The sequence below is a fragment of the Phacochoerus africanus genome, chromosome X (assembly GCF_016906955.1).
Source record: "Phacochoerus africanus isolate WHEZ1 chromosome X, ROS_Pafr_v1, whole genome shotgun sequence".
Lineage (NCBI taxonomy): Eukaryota > Metazoa > Chordata > Mammalia > Artiodactyla > Suidae > Phacochoerus > Phacochoerus africanus.
In genome coordinates, this window is record NC_062560.1 from 87,921,720 (window position 1) to 87,942,610 (window position 20,891).

The window sequence follows — 20,891 nt, forward strand, 5'->3', positions numbered from 1 at the left end:
CGGGGGAGGGCCGCCCCCACAGCCCCTCTCCCAGCGGCGCCCAGGAAGGATGGCGGGCGCGCTGGGGGACGGGAGGGGGGCGGACACCGAGCAGTCTGGGGGTTCTCGCACACACCCACCGAGGGGCGGTCTGTATCCATCCGCAGCTCCCCCGGCGCGGCCCCTCCCGACCTCCCGACCCTGGCCCCCACCGCAGAGCGCCCACCGCCCCACACACTGCGGTGTCAGAAGTTGGGGGGGTCGCCACCTAGGGGGGCGGCGGGGAGCGCTGGCTGGGCGGGCTGGCGAGGCCCCGCCCCTCCGCCTGGGGCTCCTCCCGGCCCCGCCCCCTCTGGGTCGGAACTACGGTGGGCCTGGGAGGGGGCGCCGAGCCCATTCGTGCCGTATCCCTCCGCCCCCCTTCCCGACACCCTCGCCGCGAGCGGTTGGTGCCGCAGCCTGCGCAGCCCCTGGCCGGTTTGGCGCAGCGGCGCGGGGGGCGGGACGCCTCTTTGGCATTCTGAGCGCACGGAGAGCGGTGGGAATCCGAGTGAGCAGCTGCGACAAGAGGGGGAGGCCGACCACCCGGGCCCTGAGCCTGTGAAGGCAAGTGGGGGTGTCGTGGGGGGCGACGACCAGGTCGCAGCCTGCCCCGCGGACCCCGGCCGCCTGGCGAGGGGGAGGCGACCTGGTCGGAGCGGGTCCCTGGGAGAGGTGCGCAGCGCCGGGGGACCCCTGGCGCAGAGGAGGCGACGACCGACGCGGAGCGGGCCGGAGTCGCGGGTTCTGTCCGCTGAGGTTCCCTGGGGTCCTAGGGAGGCGAACTGAGCTGCCGCTCCCCGGTGGACTTCCAGGGCTCCCGCACCAGATCCCCAGAGGTTCCTGTGGGGGAAGAGGGCTGTGGGGGAGGCTGCTGCGACAGAAATGGCGGAGGGGTGCAGGGGGTTTGAGATAGGTGCAGAAGGGGTGAGTGGGAGCGGGCGCTGCCCCTGGCCCTGGTTCTGGAAAGGGGCCTGTGGGGTTCTGTGGTCCCGGTGCTGTCCCTTCCCACAGGGTCCTCTGATGCCAGAGTCTCTGTCTGCGCAGTAGGTCTGGAGATTTCAAGCCACAGGGTGGATCTGTAAGAGGAGAGGCTTGAGAAAAACGAGAAACAGGAAAAGGACCTGTATTTCTGAAGGTGTGTCGGGACGGGGGGTGGGGGGTAGGGGGCAGCTGCCATTGACTGGAGACCCGTATCGGGGTGGGGTGACTACAACCAGTCAGGCATCTGGGAATACCTTCTAAAATTCCCCCATACCAGGTCTCTATGGACTTCCCTTGCTTTCCTCCCTCACCACCATTCAAAATTGGGGGTGGAAAAGGTGGGCTGGGAGGTGAGGGTGAGAGAGACGTCATAAATACAAGTACCACTGCACAACCTGTTTTCTAGAATTTGCCCGGGCGGGGGGAAGGCGGGGGGGGGGGCGGGGGGGGGCGGGGCTTCCCCCCAGTTTATGTCATGCAGCCCAAGAGATGTGAACACCAAGTGGTGCATCTTCAGAGTTGCGGAGGGGGGGCGGTTAATATGAAAATGAGGAGTTATCCAAAAACCTGATGCAGAGGGCCTAAATTTAAAAAGAACATTTTACTGTAGGAACTGTAAATGTTAAAAAATCAATAACTTGGCTCTTCTTATGTTTGGTTTTTGGTCTCTCCACCAAGTACTCAGTTGCTATGATTATTCTTGACTATCTTGCTTTTTCATCTTTTGTCTATAGGCTTACTTTAAGGCCGTCACTTCTGCAGGGAAGAAAAGGAGGAAGAGTCTGGCTCATATTTCTGGAGGTTTGTGTGAAGAGGGGCAATGCAGGGGACAGCTACTGAGTGAGATTGACAGGTGTCTTTGATCCATTTGGGTGTCTTTGATTTACATGCTGTACTCTCTTTCAGATTTGCACACTGCTGCAGAATCCCTTGCTCACTTCCTGCAGGAGATTTTAGAAACATTGGGGTAGGTGTGTGACTTGGAAGAGAACCCCTGAGGGTAGAGACCAGGAGATGGGAAACATTAGATATATTAGACCCTTAAATAGGAAAAGAGATATTTGCATCATAGGTCAGGATTCTTTCTTGTCTATATAGAAGTCAGGCTCCATTCTCTCCTGTATGTTTACTTGTTCCCAGGACAGTCTTCTATAGAGTTTGACACCACTGGAATCAAGGAAAGGAGGGAGAAATTGTTCCACATTGTGCAGGTTGGTATAGCAATGGGTACAACTTTTGGGTGGGGTAGAGGAGACCAACAGTGGTTCAAGAGTGATTTGGGTCTGGTCTGAGGGCTCCTCAGCCTTTCCCATTACCAAGATACCTTCCCACCACCAAGATACTTTCCCACCATTGTCACATCTGTTTTGTAGCAACAAAGATAACATGGCAACTCTGGGGACAAAAATTGTAGGCAAAATGTGGATGACAAAGAGACTTTCCAATAGCCTAACTGTCCCACTGGGCATTCAAGATCCCGTCTCTCTGTAAGAGTCTTTGGGTGGAGTGAATGGCAGAGACTCAAGGACCCACATCATTCTCTCTTCATAGATTGATCTCCAGTGGCAGCTCTGGCGCTGTTGGAATTGCTGTTGACCACCACCCTCAACAGGTCTGCATCCACCTGGGAACCAGCGGTCCTCCCCTAGCTTGGTTGTGCCTCTTCTGCTCTCTGCCTGTAATATTGGCTGAGACTGGGCTTGGGGAGGAGACTGATTGGCTGCTGGACTGGTGATTGACTCTTTTGTTTCCAACCCTATCGCCTGAATCATCCAACAGTTAGAGTGTAAAGATACAAAACTGTGACAGATCTGTGGTGGAGGCTGAGATTGGGTTAGGGGTACTTAACTGGGTCTACTCTATAACTTGTACTATGACTGGGGCTGAGATTGAGCCTGGCACCCAGGCTAAGCCTGAAAAGAAGCCTGGAGAAGAGGTTGTGGGTGGGACCGAGAAAGAGAATGAAGTCCCAATGGTGGTCAGACCCAAAGTTAGGGCCCAAGGCCAGGTAATGCCTAGAGCAAGGCACAAGACTGAGGCCATGGCAGTAGTTGGGGCACATTCTAAGACTGAGACCAAGGCAATCCCTGGGACAAGGTCCATGGATGAAACCTATTCATGGGCCAAGACTGAGTTTGATGGTAAGGCAATACTGAAGACAGGGGGGATGTCCCAGGCCAATGCGATTGCCTGGCCACTGGTCAATACTGAGCCTGTGTCAGTTGCTAAAACGAAGACCTTGTCTATGGATAGAGAACTGGTCAATATGGATGCTGAGTCCTTTCCTGGTACCAAAGTCAAGTCCCAATCAGGAATCCAGCCTTTGTTTGAGTCAGAGGAGGAGACCAATATGGTGTCCTGGTGCCATCCCAGGCTTACATCCAAAAAAGAGAACTCTCGCAATTGTGATTTCAGATGGGTGGATAGATCTTCTCTGAGCTCCTGTTTCTGGAGTGGAGAAGAGGTCAATACAAGGTTTCGTCCTAGGGACAGGGTAAAACCTAGTAGTAGGTTCAGGCACATGGCCAAAGAAGAAGCCATGTCTCGGCCCAAACACAGTCGGGAGCTCTATATTGCATCCAGTTCTGGTTCTGAGGATGAATCTGTTAAGACACCTTGGCTCTGGGCCAGAGAAAAGACCAGTATCCGGTCTAGGCCCAAGGAAGAGACCAATACTAGATCTTGGTTTAGGTCCAAGAAAGGAATCTCAGAGTCCAGTTCTGGGTCTGAATGTGAGGTCAATGAGAAGTCCTGGTTCTGGGCTGGAGAGGAAGCCAAATCCAGGTACAAACCCAGAGCAAGGAAAGGAGCCAATGCCAGGGTCAGGCACAGGGCCAAGCGAGAAGCTTCCATTGATTTCATGTCTGGGTCTATGGATGCAGTCAAAAAAGAGTCCTGGTTCTGGCCTGGAGAAAAGGCTAATAACTTGTCAAGGCCCAAATCCAAGAAAGAGGTTAGGGCCAGAGCAATGGCAAAGGAAGAGGCCAAAATCAAGGCCAGAGCCAGGGCCAAGCGAGAAGCCAGATCAGAGGAAGAGTTCTTCACTGGGCCTTGGTTCTGGGCTGCAGAAGAGTCCAGTATAGTGGGTGGAGCCAGTGTCAAGTCCTGTTCTCAAGTGGATGATGAGTCTATTGTTGGCAGTTGGTTCTGGACTGAAGAAGAGGCCAATACAGGGACTGAGGCCAGTAGTAAGTTCAGACCAAAAACTGAGGAGCCTATTGGAAATTATATACTTGGAATTGTGGAAAAGACCAGTGAGGAAACTGGGGCTGAGGCCTTTTCCAAATCTGTGCCAGCAGATGATAAAGAAAAGGTCACTACTAATTCCTGCTCCTGTGCTAGTGAAGAAACTAACCCAGAGGCTGAAGAAGAGTCTGTTTTTGGCTCTTGGTTTTGGGTCAGTGATGAGACTAGTGTGGAAGCTAGTGTTGGGGCCAGCTGTGGCTCTAGGCCAAGGTCTGAGGAAGAAGAGGTCATTGGTCCCTGGTTCTGGGCTGGAGAAGAAATCTATACAGAGGCTGAGTTTGGAGAAGAAGCCAGGCCAGATGCTGAAGAAGAGACAATATTTGGGCCCTGGTTTTGGGCTGGAAACCAGGCCCAGATTGATTCTGGAGCTGAAGTCGCCTGTGACACCATGCCACGGGCTGAGGAGGAAGAGCCCATTATTGGGTCCTGGTTCTGGGCTGGAGTAGAAACTTGCGTAGGGGCTGAAGTCAGCAACAGGTCTACCCTGGAGAACAAGGAAAATGATATTACATCATCTTGGTTTGGGACCACAGAAGAGGTCAGTATGAAGTATGTGGCTGGTGCCCCATGTAAATTTATGACAGTTGCTGAAGAGATCAATAATGAGTCTAGCTTCTGGTCAAGAGAAGATCCTTGTATGTTTCCTGCCAATGGAGGCAGCTGGAAGTCTAGGCCAGAAGAGGAAAAGGAAACTGTTGGTTCATGGTTCTGGCCCAGAAAACATACAAGGCCAGAGACCATTGTAGGGCCCTGGTTATGGGCTGTGGAAGAGGACAGTTTAGATGATAAGACTAAAGAAGAAACCAAGTCACCGACCAAGGAGGAGAACATGATCACGTCCTGGTTCTGGAAAGGAGATAAAGCCATTATAGAGGCTACAGACAGAGAAGAATCCAGGCCAGACACTGAAGAGGAGGACATTATTGGTTCTTGGTTCTGGGCTACGGAGGAAGATAGGCTTGGAACAGAAGCAGAGGCTGGAGAAGATGACAGACTGGCAGCAGAGGATGAGGTTATTGTTGGATCTTGGTTCTGGGCCAGGGAAGAGACCATTAGGAAGGAGGCTAGCATTTATAGCAAATACAGTCCAGAAGCTGAAGAGGAAGAAGTCATCGTTGAGTCCTGGTTCTGGGCTGAAGAAGAGGCCAGTCTGGATGCAGGGGTTAGTTTTGAGTCCAAGAATGGGACTGAAGAAGAGGAAGTCATTGTTGGGTCCTGGTTCTGGGCTGAAGAAGATAGTGTAGATGTTGGACCTCAGGAAACAGAAGAGACCACATCAAGGTCTAGAGAGGAAACCATATTTGGATCCTGGTTCTGGGCTGCAGAAGAAATCAATGTAGAAGCGGAAACATGCTGTGCCTCTAAACCAGAGGATGATAAAGAGATGATTATTGAGTCCTGGTTCTGGTCTGGAGACAAAGACATTAATGAGACTGAAACTGTGGCCACCTCTGAGTCCAGGCTGGAAAATGAGGAAGGGGCAGTTGTTGAGTCCTGGTTTGGAGCTAAAAATGAGCCCAGTAACAGGACTGGTAATGGAACCAACTGTAAGTCTAGGACAGTAGCTGAGGAGGATGAGGCCATAGTGGGGTTCTGGTTCTGGGCTGGAGATGAGGCCCATTTTGAATCAAATCCTGTCCCTGTGTACAGGGCCATTTGCAGATCCACATGTTCAATTGAGCAGGAACCTGATGCTTCACGCAGGCCCCAGAGCTGGGAGGAGGTTACTGTTAAGTTCAAGCCTGGCCCATGGGGTAGGGTTGGCTTCCCATCCCCAAGCCCCTTTAGATTTCCAAGAGAAGCAGCATTTCTTTTCTCTGAAATGTTTGGAGGAAAGCCTAAGCATATGGAACTAAGCCTAGAAGGGGAAGAGCAGGAATCTTTGCCTCAGCCTGATCAGCCTGACCCTGAGTTTCCATTTCAATATGAACCATCTTACCGGTCAGTCAGAGAAATTCGAGAGCATCTTAAGGCTAGGGAGAGTGCAGAGCCTGAGAATTGGTCTTGCAGCTGCATACAGTGTGAGCTTAAAATTGGTCCTGAAGAGTTTGAAGAACTCCTTCTATTAATGGACAGGATTCGAGACCCTTTTATTCATGAAATATCTAAAATTGCAATGGGTATGAGGAGTGCTTCTCAATTTACCCGTGATTTCATTCGTGATGCAGGTGTTGTTTCGCTTATTGAAACCTTGCTCAATTTGCCCTCCTCCCGAGTTAGGACGAGTTTTTTGGAAAACATGGTTCGCATGGCTCCAACTTACACAAATCTAAACATGATTCAGACATACATATGTCAAGTGTGTGAGGAAACTCTTGCTTACAGCTTAGATTCCCCTGAGCAATTATCTGGAATAAAGATGGTTAGACACCTTACTACAACTACTGACTATCACACAATGGTTACCAAGTATTTGTCTGGCTTTCTCTCCTTATTAGCCACTGGCAATACCAAAACAAGGTTTCATGTTCTTAAAATGCTACTGAATTTGTCTGAAAATCCTGTCATGACAAAAGAACTACTCAGTGCTGAAGCAGTATCAGAATTTATGGGCCTTTTTAACAGGGAGGAGACAAATGACAATATTCAGGTTGTTCTGGCAATATTTGAGAATATTGGTAACCATATCAAAGAAGAGGCATTGTTGTTCACTGATGATGATTTCAGTCCTGAGCCACTTATTTCTGCATTCCATGAAGTTGAGAAACTTGCTAAGAAGCTGCAAGGCAAAACAGATGATCAAAATGACCCCGAGGCAGACCAAAAAAATGAGTATGAGTAACTACTTGCCTGTGATTGTCCTTATGCTCCTGAGTTATGACCTTGAATAATGCTTTTTTCAGTTGTTTCTGTGTTGTAATGTACATCTTTGTTGCTGATAATAACTTTGCCCAACTCTTTGTGTGAGCTGGATTGATCTTCTGATGCCAAATGAATATTAGAACTCAAAGCACATTTATTGATATTTGTTTTTGTCCAGATTGTGAATTTAGTGTTTAAGCTTCTAGTGAACCGAGCCATCATAAGAAAGCTACCCTTCTGATTGTTCTAATATTATTGATGTCTATTTGAGTCATGTGTTTCCAATAAAGGTCTATATTAAAGTTAGCAGAAATCATCCTTTTCCTTGAACATAAAATATAGATGCAAAGAAAACATGTGACAACATAGCAATAATTAATGTATGACTAATCATGCTCCTTGAAAAAGTTTATTATATCTTCAAATGCAAAGGTTACCATGGGCTGCTACTCAGGGTATGCTTCAGGGAAAAAGGACCCAATTAACTTGGGCTCCGAAATGTGGGAAAGAGGTTGGATGTTGTGAAGAAAAGCTTGGAGTTGGAAAAGTGTTTCTATGGGAAAAAGTGCTCCAGTCTGTCTGGAGTGGATGGGAGGAGTGTATTAAGTTGAGCTAAGTTTTGAAGAGCTGAGCAGTTGTATTTTGCAGTTCAAAGTATGAGTGTTTCTTCGATGTTGTCTAAAGGTTAAAAGGATAAGACCAGAAAGCACACAAATTTTACTGTCAGGGAGACTCTTCATGGTGGTGCTATGGAAAGGGTTAAGGTAATAGCATACAGCCACCAAAAGTGATGATCTATAGTTTTTTTGTTATATTTTTTAAGGGCTGCACCTGCAGCATACGTAAGTTCCCAGGCTAGGGGTCGAATTGGAGCTGCAGCTGCCAGCGTACACCACAGCAATGCCAGATCTGAGCTGCATCTGCGACCTACACCACAGCTCACGGCAACGCTGGATGCTTAACCCACTGAGTGAGGCCAGGGATCAAACTTGCATCCTCATGATTACTAGTCAGATTCGTTACCTCTGAGCCATGACGGGAATTCTGTTTTTTTTTTTTTTTTTTTAATTAAGAAAAGCTCTGATTTTTCCTATATTTGGTGAAATAGAAAGACTGGTATCATACATGAAAAGATGCCACCCATTATAAAAATAAGTGTGTGCAAATGGACTGAAATTTGCAAGTTTGTATTATTTAATTATGGAAAACTCTGCGATGATATCAACCATGCGAAAGGAATAGAGAGGTGTGAGAGATTATAACTTCCAGAAAGACTGGTTTGACAAATAAAAATGCATAATTACTTAAAGGGAATAAACTGTAAACCTTCCGAAGGTTGTAACCATGCTACACATTTTTTCGAATTCACAAGTAACTCCTGCTTCAGACAGTAACAAAAGGGATAAAGTTGGTTTGGTGTAGGGGTTAGTCCAGGCTAAAGGGAAGTATACAAATTTTTATTTTCAGGGAAAAAAAACAAAGTGACCCTTTGGTTTTGTCTAAGTATGGGTGCAAAGTACTCTCCTCCCCAACTTGATTCTAGGATGCTGGTTTTATTAAGTAGGACAAAGTGGCAGTTTTGCCTGCTTTCACAAACCACAAGTGTTAACAGAGGTCGTCCTTGTGGTGGAAACTAGAGTGTGAACGTTTGTTTTGCCTAGCAATCCTTTTCAACACAGACCCTGTGTGTGTTTTAATACGCTGCACGAGTTTTACACAGAATATTGTAGGTCGGTCTCCAAACTCCTCCTGGAGTGTTCCACGCCAGCCCTGTGCTCCTTCGGAGCAAGGCCCAGACCTAGGGGTGGAAGTTATGGCTGCAAGTGCAGCCTTCCTTGCAGGTCTCTTGTCTTCACCAGGGTCGGGAGCGTCAGATAGTTCTAGCAAGGGGCTCAGCCCCAGAGGCAGGAGGAGACCTTGCCATCCAGGCCGCAGCCCTGCGGCACACCAGCGGGGTGCGCGGTCACGTGGGGCTGACGGCGGGTCACGTGACCGCGCCCTTGTTGGGACCGGCGTAGAGGTGTGTCGCGCTGAACAGGGACAGGAAAGACTTAAGCCTGACGATTGACGGACGGATGGCCGTGGAAGGAGCGGTAGGATGCAATGGGGGTGGCTGGCTCGGTGGGTGTCTGTCCTTCCTGCAGTGGCCTGAAAACTAGCCCCTCAGGCGCCCAGAATTAACGGCATTTGTTGGGAGAGGACACTATCCCTCAGCCAATCGCGAGCGCCTTAGCCAGGGTCTGTTATTGTCCAGGAGCTCCAGGGGCAGGAAGTCATCCCGAGGAAGGCGTAAGTGGAGAGGAGCAGGGGTCGCTGTTGGAGGAGATGGGTTCGAGGCCGGAAAATGGCATCGGTGGGAGGTGGCGACTGAGACTAGATCCCGGTGCGGGAAGTGCCATGCACCCTCCCTCTCCTCCTGCCCTCTGAACGCCCCTACACCCACCCAGGCTCCCCGCCCACCGCTGCGTGGCTCTGAGTCTGGCGGGGTGGGGTGAGGAGGTGAACACATAGAAGGAATTGGCATCAGGAAAGACCAGATTGAGCAAATGGTGAAGTGACAGCTCGCGAACACCCAATTTGTGAACATACGTGGCGCTGGTTCTGGAAAGGCAGGGGTGGGATCAGACCGGATTTTTGAGCTTTCTTACCCCTCCCTTCCCACCTAGTTGGCACTCACTCTTCTACAGTGTGGATGGCTGAGCTCAATTTTGTGAACGAGTTAGTGGCGGGGGTGGGGTGGGCGATGAGAAGGGAACAAGACTTTTACTCTAAGGTTCCAGATGCCTGGAGATGCAAGAGTGGAATGAACCTCAACCTGAGCAACTCTAGGGAAGGGAAGAGGTCACACTCACCAAGAGGGAGCCTAGATGCTTTGCACCCTTCACATAATATTTCCGGTTGGGATATCACCAAGTTTCTCAACCCCCAAGAGGATCCCTGAATCTCATCTCAGGCAGTAACATCCTGGGGGTCTACCCTGGATGTGAGGTTCTGAAAAGGCTTAGTCCCTTTGTGCCCTCAACAGCTTCCTCCCATCTAGAGACACAAGAGTCATTGTTTCACCAGGTCCACCTGGTCCTCCCTTTTCTGTCTTGAGCCTCAGAGGAGGGTCTTTCTGGAAACCACCTACAGAACACCTACAGAATGTTCTCACAGGTTCCCCTCAGCAGACCCTTTGCTCTTTTCCTTGTGGGTTTTTTTTTTTTTTTTCTGGCCAATGCTTTATACTTGGTGATTTGTGTCTATCCTTAGCAGCACTTCGGTATTTGTGCTAATCCACTTTGGTCAGAGCTCAGCTCTATGAGACATCCACAGGATACCCAAGTCCTTTTAGGAGAATATAGTTAGGAAAAACAAATTTTTACTAATCCCATTAGCCTCTCTATTTGCCATTTTACAGATTTGAAACTTGTTAGTACATAGCAATCTTTTCCTTTTTTTTTTTTTACAGCTGCATATTCCTCTATGTGTCACTACCATAATTTGTTCAATTACTCATTTGTGTATTTATGGGCATTTATTTCCTGTATTTTGCTGTTGCAGACGGTGCTGGAAAAATTACCTCTTGCAAATGTCATTTTTGTATGGTTAATCTTCAGGTTATATTCCTAGAAGTGAGGATGGGTGGTCAAATGATAGGTGCATATGTAGTTTTACCATATATTCTAAAATATTCCTCCAAAGGGGTATTACAAAATTTCATTACCATCAACAATTTATGGGTTGCCTATTTCCCTACAGCCTTGCCAACACATTTTTTATTATCCTTTTTGTAGTTGTGGAATATCTAGTGATGCCACCTCTCATTCCTGACGTTAGTAATTGTGTCTTCGCTTTTGTTTTCCTTTATCATTCTGGCTAGAGACTTATCAATTTTATTGACCTCAGCAAACTAGTGTTTAGTTTTATTGATTTTTAAATTGTTTTTCTGTTTTCTATTTCATTGGTTTCTGCTCTTATTTTTTTCTTCTGTTTACTTTGTTACTATTCTGTTTCTAGCTACTTGAAATAGAAGCTGAGTTCATTGATTTGAGACCATTGTTTTTCTAATATAGGTGTTCTAGTTCTGTAAATTTCCATCTAATACTGCTTAAGTTGCATCTCACAAATTTTGGTATGTTATGTTTTCATTTTTCTTCAATGGAAATTACATACTAATTCTTTTTTTAGTTTCTTCTTTGATCCAAGAGTGTTTTTTTTTTTTTTTTTCCTGGCCGCACCCTCAGCATGTGGAAGTTCCTGGCTCAGGGATGGAATCCACACCACAGCAGCAACCCAAGCAGCTGCAGTGACAGCGCTGGATCCTTAACCCACTGCACCACAAGAGACCCCCTGAACCAAGAGTTACTTAGAAGTAGACTCTGTAGTTACCAAGTATATGAGGCTTTTCCAGCTATGTTTCAGTTATGTATTTCTACAATACTGACCACAGCATTGTGGTCAGAGAACATACTTTGTATGACCTGAATCTTTTTAATTTATTGAGACTTCCTTTATGGACCATAATATGGTCTAACTTAGTAAATATTCCAGTTGCACTTGAAAAGAATATGTACCCTTCTGTTGTCCTGTGAACTGTTGTATAAATGTTAATTAGGTTTAGTTGTTTAATAATTTTGTTTACGTCTTCTGTCGTTTACTTATTTTATCTTTACTTGTTATTGAGACAGAGGTGCTGAAATCTGACTGTAATTGCAGTATTTAGAACTTAAAATTTTTATCAGCCTATAGCTTGCAAAACAGAGTAGAACTACTCAGGCAAAGTTAAATGGAATACAGATAGAGAGGCCATATAGTGCCACATATGTATATGGGCATTTATATTAGGGTGACAGTGCAGATTCATGGAGAAAAGTGAAAGATTCAGTGTGCCAGGGGTCCTCAAGACCACCCACAGATTCAGTGATTCCCTAGCAGGACTCACAAGACTCAGTATATAGTTGTACTCGCAGCTATGATTTATTACAAAATGATGCAAAACCAAATCAATGAAAGAAAAAAGTACATGGAATGAAGTTCAAAAGAAACAAAAAAAAAAAACAGGTGCAATCTTCCAAGAGTCTTCTCCCAGTGGAGTCCAACAGAGTACACTTAATTCCTCCAACAACAATTTATGACAACATGGGTGAAATGTTGTTTATCAAGGAAGCTTATTAGATACTCAGTGCCCAAAATTTGGGGGAGGGGGGTACCCTTTGCCTAGCATGTACCAAAATTCTAGACTCCCAGAAGGAAAGAAGGTGTTTAGCATAAACTATATTGTTTACACAAAGAGTTTAGGCACAGTGAGCCAATCTTATCAATTCTGGGAATGGTGGAAACCTTCTTTAAGGTACAACAGAATCCAGCCAAAGGCCAACTTTACAACCAGGTTTTGAGTTTTTGTTGTTTTTTTTTAATGGCCACACCCATGAAATATGGAAGTTCCCAGACCAGCGATTGAATCTGAGCTGCAGCTGCGACCTGTGCCACTACTGTGGCAACACTGCATCCTTTAACATACTACACCAGGCCCTGGATCAAACCAGCACCTCTGCTATGACCCAAACCACTGCAATCATGTTCTTAACCCACTGTGCCACAGCGGGAACTCCCACAAGCAGGTTTTTCTAAGACTACCAATCTTAGATCTGCTATGCTAACTCTTCTACACATTTGGTAAATAATTTTGGAATAATTACCTAATCATTTGGGAAAACAAAGTTATATCCCAATACACATGAATTAGTTCCAGGAAGATTAGCTATCTTAAGTATTTCAAAAGGAGTGGGAGGGTAAAGAAAAAGAAACGCTGCCTAGAATGAATTTGGGCTTCTGATATGTAGAGGGAAATAGAAATGGACTCTTTCCATATAAGTATCATTTATTAGATAATGTGCCCCTACACCAACAATTTCTCATGTCTCTTTTGTAATATATGGTGTTATTTTCAAAATGTTTCTGAGGTAAATTCTCTCTGGTAGAAACATGCAGGTTTACTTATTGCAGTTTATAATAAACATTGCGGGTTGTCTGAAATGTAATATCCATAATTCATATATGGTTAATCTAATTAATTTTACCATTTTATCTTATCTTTACTATCATATCATTATATTGATTGAGGTTGAAGGGTATTTGTATTCTCACATAACTTCTTTGAAATTCTCTTGGAGTTTCAAAATGGAAAAATATGTTGGCCAGGCCAAAGAATATGTCCCTGTGTTACCAAAGCCTGCTGGATATCTTCAGGAAGGCTTCCATGATGGGGCTCGTTACCTAGATGACTTTTTAAAAGTGTCCACAATATCTGTCTCACAACCATACCAGCTCAGAAGCTGAATATCCTCATACAAAAAAAAAATCCATTTATATAGGGTGAACTCATAATTAAGAAAATCACAAGGCTTGGAGTTCCCGTCGTGGCTCAATGGTTAACGAATCCAACTAGGAACCATGAGGTTGTGGGTTCGATTCCTGATCTTGCTCAGTGGGTTAGGGATCTGCCATTGCTATGAGCTGTGGTGTAAGATGTAGACACAGCTGGGATCCCACGTCGCTGTGGCTCTGGCATAGGCCAGCGGCTACAGCTCCGATTAGACCCCTAGTCTGGGAACCTCTATCTGCCATGGTGTGGCCTTAGAAAAGACAAAAAAAAAATCACAAGGCTTACAGAAATCAGAGCATCAACTTACTAATTTATATGGGGAAATAGCAACATCAAAGGACTAAAATAACAGCATCTGTTGGATTTCTCAGTGTATATAGACCTATAGGAAATTTAAATCAAAATTGAAAAGTTAAAATTGCAAGCAGGGCCCTAAAAAGAAAAAAAAAATCATATAGAGGGAGTTCCCATTGTGGCTCAGAAGGTTAAGAACCTGACTAGTATCCATGAGGATGTGTGTTTGATCCCTGGCCTCACTCAGTGGGTTAAGGATCCAGCAATTGCCATGATCTGTGGTGTTCGTCACAGATACACGGCTCAGAGCCTTTGTGGCTGTGGCTGTGACTGTGGCTGTGGTGTAGGCCTGCAGCTGCGGCTCCAATTCGACCCCTAGCCTGGAAACTTCCATGTGCCACGGGTGCGGCCCTACAAAGAAAAAAAAAAAGAAGAATTAAAATTTTTTTCACATTATTTTTTTTTCTTTGTAGGGCCACACCTGTGGCATATGGAAGTTCCTAGGCTAGGGGTGGAATCGGAGCCACAGCTAATGGCCTATGCCACAGCCACAGCAACACAAGATCTGAGCCATGTCTGTGACCTACACCACAGCTCACAGCAACCCTGGACCCCCAACCCAATGAGCGAGACCAGGGGTTGAACCCACGTCCTCATGGATACTAGTCGGATTTGCTTCTGCTTAGCCACAACAGGAACTCCTTTTTCACATAAATTTAAATGTGTAAACTTTTGTTATAAATTTGGAAAATATGATAACTCTTATTTTAAATTTTTCAAAAATATTCCACCTTTATTGAGATATATGTAATTGACAAAAGTATTGTGTAAGTTTAAGGTGTACAATGTGATGATTTGGTGTACATATATATTGTGAAATGATTACCACAATAAGGTTAGTTAACACTTTCACCACCTCAGTCACCTTGTGTGTGGTAAGAACATTTAAGATCTACTCTCCTAGCATATTTCAATATATAATACAATATTATTAACCACACTCACCAAGCTATATATTAGATCCTCAAGACTAACTCATAAATGAAACTTTGTATCCTTTGACCTAAAACTCCCCATTCCTGCACCTATCTGCCAACTGCCAATCTACTGTCTGTTTCTATGAGTTCAGCTTATTAGATTTCACATTTAAGTGAGAATATACAGTATTTGTTTCTCTCTATCTGTCTTATATCACTTCGTATGCCTTCAAAGTCCATCCATGTCAAATGGTGGGATATATATACAACATTTTCTTTATCCATTCATCTGTCAATGCCTACTTAGGTAGATTCCATGTCTTATCTATTGCGAATAATGCTGTAATGAATATGGGAGTACAGATATCTCTTTGAAATAGTGATTTCATTTCCTTTGAATCCCGAAGTGGGATTATTAGATGATGTGGAAATTGATTTTTAAATTTTTAAAAAGCCTCCATGCTGTTTTCCATAGTAGCTGCACCAATTGACATACCCACCAACAGGGTATAAGAGTTTGCTTTTCTTTACATTCCCATCAGCACATGCTATCTCTTATCTTTTGGTGATACTCATTCTAACTGGTTTAAGTGATACCTCATTGTGGTTTTGATTTGCATTTCCCTAATGACTAGTGATGTCATCTTTTCATGGAACTATTTGGCCATTTATATCTCCTGTTGAAAACTGTCTATTCAGGTCCTTGGCCCATTTTAAAATCAGATTATGGAGTTCCTGTTGTGACTCAGCAGATTAAGAACCAGACATAGTGTCCATGAGGATGCAGGTTTGGTCCCTGGCCCCATTCAGTGGGTTAAGGATCTGGCCTTGGCGCAAGCTGAGGTGTGGGTTTCAGATATGGCTCAGATCCAGCATTGCTATGCCTGTGGCATAGGCCTCAGCTGCAGCTCTGATTTGATTCGACCCCTAGCCAGGGAACTTCCATATGCTGTGGGTATGGCTATAAAAAGAGAAAAATAAATAAAATAAAATCAGATTATTATTACTAATCAGTTGCATGATTTCCTTATATATTTTCAATATTAAATCCTTTTCTTTCTTTTTCTTTCATTTTTAGGCATCCTCATGGATACTAGTCAGTTTTGTTACCACCGAGCCACAATGGGAATCCCTAAACCCTTTTCAAATATAGGGTTTGCAAATATTTTCTCCTATTCTGTAGGATGTTTTTTCATTTTGTTGATCATTTGTTTTGCTGTGCAGAAGCTTTTTAATTTGATGTAGTCCTACTTTTGTATTTTTGTTTTTGTTCCTTGTGATTTGGGTATCACATCAAATTTTTTTTGCCAAAACCAGTGTCAAGAAGCCTTTTCCCTATGTTTTCTTCTAGGAGTTTTACAGTTTTGGGTATTACATTTGAGTCTTTAATTCATTTCAAGTCAATTTTTATGAGTGGTGTAAGATGGAGGTCCTGTTTCATTCTTGTGCATGTGAATATCCACTTTTCCTAGCACACTGTATTGAAGAGACTATTTTTTCCATTGATTTTTCTTGTCTTTCTTGTCAAATACTAGTTTATTTGTATGTGTAGGTTTATTTCTGGGCTCTTGATTCTGTGCCATTGGTCTACATGTCTGTTTTTATGCCAGTACCATAGTGTTATGATTATACAGCTTTGTAATAAAGTATGAAATCACAAAATATAATTCCTCCAGCTTTGTTCTTTTTTCTAACACTGCTTTGGCTGTTTATAGTTCCTTATGAATTTTAGGATTATTTTTCTATTTCTGTTGAAAATTCCACTGAGTTTTGATAGGGGTTTCATTCAATCTGTAGGACACTTTGGGTAGTATGGACATTTTAACAATAATAATTCTGATCAATGAACACAGGATGTATTTCCATTTCTTTCTTTCTTCTTCAACTTCTTTTATCAAAGTCTTATAATTTTCTTTCCTTTATTTTGGGTGCCAAAACGCAGGAGCAGAAAGGTCTTATAATTTTCAATGTACAGATCTTTCACTTAAATTTATTCCTAAGAATATCATTGTTATTGATGCTATTGTAATTGGGATTGTTTTCTTTATTTTTCAGATAGTTTGTTGTTAATGTATAAAAACACAACTGATTTTTCTGTGTTGATTGTGTTTCCTAAAACTTTACTGAATTCATTCCAACAGTTTTTGGTTGAGTCTTTAGGTTTTTCTAAATACAAGTTTAATTCATGTGCAAACACAATAGTTGTACTTATTCCTTTCTGATTGGGATGCCTTTTATTTCTTTTTCTTGTCTGATTGCTGTGGCTAGGACTTCTAGTACTATGTTGAATAGAAGTAGTGAGAGTGGGCATCTTGTCTTGTTCTGATCTTAAAGGAAATGCTTTCAGTTTCTCACCATTAACTATAATGTTAGCTATGAGCTTCTCATGTATGGCCTTTATTATGTTGAGGTACATCCTTGTATACCCAGTTGTTAAGAGTTTATCATGAAAGGGTGTTGAATTTTTTCAAGTACTTTTTCTGCATCTATTAAGGTCATAGGATCATATGATTTTTATCTTTCATTCTGTTGATGTGGTGTGTCTCATTTATTGATTTGATATGGTGAACCATACATTCATCTCTAATAAAACACACTTGATTATGTTGTATGAGGACTTCCTACATATGACTGAAAAGGAAATATATGAAAGAGATTAAGAGATTTGGCTGCATAAAATAGTGGCCATATGACAATATGTATGTCAAACTGTTCATACATCTAATATATTAATATTAATCTATTATGTAAAAGCTCTTATAAATCAATAAACACTACTACCTACAAAATTTATAAAGAACTTTAAAAGCCATATCACCCAGTCAAAAATATAATAATGGCCAATAAGTACATGAAGTTGTAAGATACTATTGTTCACCATTCACTGGTCCAATTAAAAAAATTTTTGAAATTATAATACCCGGTATTTCTTACCCACCTAAGGAGGCGTTTTAGACAATGTTTTTCCCAAACACCCATATCCCCCCTTGAAATTTTAGTAACTCAGATGTATTTTTGTGTGTTTTTGTTATAGCATCTTTTCTTAAAAATTCAATGAATTTTATTATACTTACAGTTATATAACCATCATCACAACCAAATTTTAGAACATTTCCATCCCAAATCCCTAGCCCATCCCTCCCCCAAAACCTATTTCCTTTGGTAACCATACGTTTTTCAAAGTCTGTGAGTCAGTTTCTGTTCTGCAAATAAGTTCACCATATCCTTTTTTTTTTTTTTTAGATTCCACACATAAGTGATAGCATATGATGTTTGTGTCTCACTGACTAACTTCATTTAGCATGATAATATCTAGGTCAATCCATGTTGCTGCAAATGCCTTTTTATGGTGAGTGTGTACATGAACCCATCTTCTTCATCCACTATTCTGTCAATGGACATTTAGGTTGCTTCCATGTCTTGGCTATTCTATGTAGTGCTGCAGTGAACATTGGGGTACATGTATCTTTTTGAGTCATGTTTTCTCCAGATAGATGCCCAGGAGTGGGATTGCTGGATCAATCTATTGTAATTCTATTTTTAATTTTTGAGGAATGTCCATACTGTTTTCCATAGTGATTGCACCAGTTTACATTCCCAACAACAGTGTAAGAGGGTTCCCTTTTCTCCACACCCTCTCCAGCATTTATTGTTTGTAGACTTTTTGATGATGGCCATTCTGGCTGGTGTAAGGTGGTACCTCATAGTAGTTTTGATTTGCATTCTAATAATTAGTGATGTTGAACACCTTTTTGCATTTTGGGGCCATCTGTATGTCTTCTTTGGAGAATTGTTTAGGTCTTCTACCCATTTTTGATGTTTTTTTTTTGTTTTTTTGGTATTGAGCTGCAGGAGGTGTTTATATTTTTTGGACTTTGATCCCTTGTCAGTCACTTCATTTGCAAAGATTTTCTTCCATTCTGTGGGTTGTCTTTTTGTTTTGTTTAGGGTTTCCTTTGCTGTGCAAAAAGTTTTAAGTTTAATTAGGTCCCATTTGTTTATTTTTGTTTTTATCATCATTACTCTAGGAGGTGGATCTGAGAAGATATTGCTGTGATTTATGTCAGAGAGTGTTCAGCCTATGTTTTCCTCTAAGAGTTTTATAGTGTCTGGTCTTATATCTAGGTCTTTAATCCATTTTGAGTTTATTTTTGTGCATGGTGTTAGGAAGTGTTCTAATTTCATTCTTTTGCTTGTAGCTGTCCAGATTTCCCAGCACCACTTATTGAAGGGACTGTCTTTTATCCATTGTATATTCTTGCTTCCTTTGTCATAGATTAGCTGACCATAGATGTGTGGGTTTAATTCTGGGCTTTCTATCCTATTCCATTGATATATATTTCTGTTTTTGTGCCAGTGTCATACTGTTTTGATGACTGTTGCTCTGTACTATAGTGTGAAGTCAGGGAGCCTGATTCCTCCAGCTCCATTTTTCTTTTTCAGGATGTCTTTGGCTATTCTGGGTCTTTTGTGCTTCCAAACAAACTTGAAAATATTTTTTCCTAGTTCCGTGAAAAATGCTATTGGTAATAGGATAGGGATTGCGTTGAATCTATAGATTGTCTTGGGTAGTACAGTCATTTTGACAATATTGATTCTTTAAATCCAAGAGCATGGCATATCTTTCCATCTGTTTGTGTCATCTTTGATTTCTATCATCAGCATCTTCTAGTTTTCAGAGTACAGGTCTTTTGACTCTTTAGGAAGGTTTATCCCTAGATATTTTATTCCTTCTGACATGATGGTAAATGAGATTGTTTGCCTAATTTCTCTTTCTGATCTTTCATTGTTAGTATATAGAAATGCAGTCGATTTCTGTGTATGAATTTTGTATCCTGCAACTTTACCAAATTCATTAATGAGCTCTAACCATTTTCTGGTGGCGTCTTTAGGGTTTTCTAGGTATAGTATCATGTCATCTGCAAACAGTGATAGTTTTACTTCTGTCTTTCCAATTTGGGTTCCTTTTATTTCTTTTTCTTCTTTGATTGCCATAGCTAGGACTTCCAAACCTATGTTGAATAGTAGGGGCAAAAGTGGACATCCTTTTCTTGTTCCTGATCTTAGTGGGAACTCTTTCAGCTTTTCACTATTGAGAATGATGTTAGCTGGGGGTTTGTCATATATGGCCTTTATTATGTTGAGGTAGGTTCCATCTCTGCCCATTTTCTGGAGGGTTTTATCAGAAATGGGTGTTGAAATTTGTCAAAAGCTCTTTCTTTGCATCTATTGAGAGGATCATATGGTTTTTATTCTTCAGTTTGTTAATGTGGTGTGTCACACTGATTGACTTGCAAATATTGAAAAATCCTTGCATCCCTGTGATAAATTCCACTTGATCATGGTGTAAGATCCTTTTAATGTATTGCTGGATTCAGTTTGCTAGGTATTTTGTTGAGGATTTTTGCATCTATGTTCATCAGTTTTATTGGCCTATAATTTTCTTTTTTTGTGGTATCTTTGTCTGGTTTTGGTATCAGGGTAATGGTGGTCTCATAGAATGAGTTGGAAGTGTTCCTTCCTCTGCAATTTTTTGGAATAGTTTCAGAAGGATAGCTGTTACCTCTTCTCTAAATTTTTGAAAATGCCTGTGACACCATCTGGTCCTGGACTTTTGTTTGTTGGAAGTTTTTTTCTTTTTTCTTTTCTTTTTTTTTTTTGGCTTTTTAGGGCCACACCTGTGGCATATGGAAGTTCCCAGGCTAGGGGTCAAATCAGAGCTACAGCTGCTGGCCAGTGCCACAGCCACAGCTATGCAGGACCTAATCTGCATATGTGGCTTACACCATAGCTTGCAGCAACACCAGATCCTTAACCCACTGAGTAAGGCCAGGGTTCAAACCCACATCCTCATGGATACTAGTCAGATTCGTTACCACTGAGCCACAATGGGAACTCCTGTTTTGGAAATTTTATTTTATTTTATTTTATTTTATTTTGGTCTTTTTGCCATTTCTTAGGCTGCTCCCAGGCCATATGGAGGTTCCCAGGCTAGGGGTTGAATCGGAGCTGTAGCTGCCGTCCTATGCCAGAGCCACAGCAATGTGGGATCCAAGCCACATCTGCAACCTACACCACAGCTCATGGCAACACCAAATTCTTAACCCACTGAGCAAGGCCAGGGATCGAACCTGCAACCTCATGGTTCCTAGTCGGATTTGTTAACCACTGAGCCAAGACGGGAACTCCTGTTTTGAAAATTT

At 43.1% G+C, this 20,891-nt stretch overlaps 2 protein-coding genes across 2 annotated transcripts; one reads left to right on the forward strand and one right to left on the reverse strand.

The window, feature by feature from the left end:
• Positions 1 to 247: 247 nt before the first annotated feature.
• Positions 248 to 1,374, reverse strand: LOC125118089 (formin-like protein 5). Its single transcript, XM_047764232.1, has 2 exons — positions 631 to 1,374; positions 248 to 577 (listed from the first exon to the last, which is right to left on the reverse strand). Exons 1-2 carry the CDS (start codon positions 1,372 to 1,374, stop codon positions 248 to 250), a joined length of 1,074 nt encoding a protein of 357 aa, XP_047620188.1.
• On the forward strand, positions 944 to 7,356 carry GPRASP1 (G protein-coupled receptor associated sorting protein 1). Its single transcript, XM_047765270.1, has 5 exons — positions 944 to 1,156; positions 1,737 to 1,803; positions 1,909 to 1,969; positions 2,143 to 2,213; positions 2,554 to 7,356. Exon 5 carries the CDS (start codon positions 2,876 to 2,878, stop codon positions 7,028 to 7,030), a length of 4,155 nt encoding a protein of 1,384 aa, XP_047621226.1. The 5' UTR covers positions 944 to 1,156; positions 1,737 to 1,803; positions 1,909 to 1,969; positions 2,143 to 2,213; positions 2,554 to 2,875; the 3' UTR covers positions 7,031 to 7,356.
• Positions 7,357 to 20,891: the final 13,535 nt, after the last annotated feature.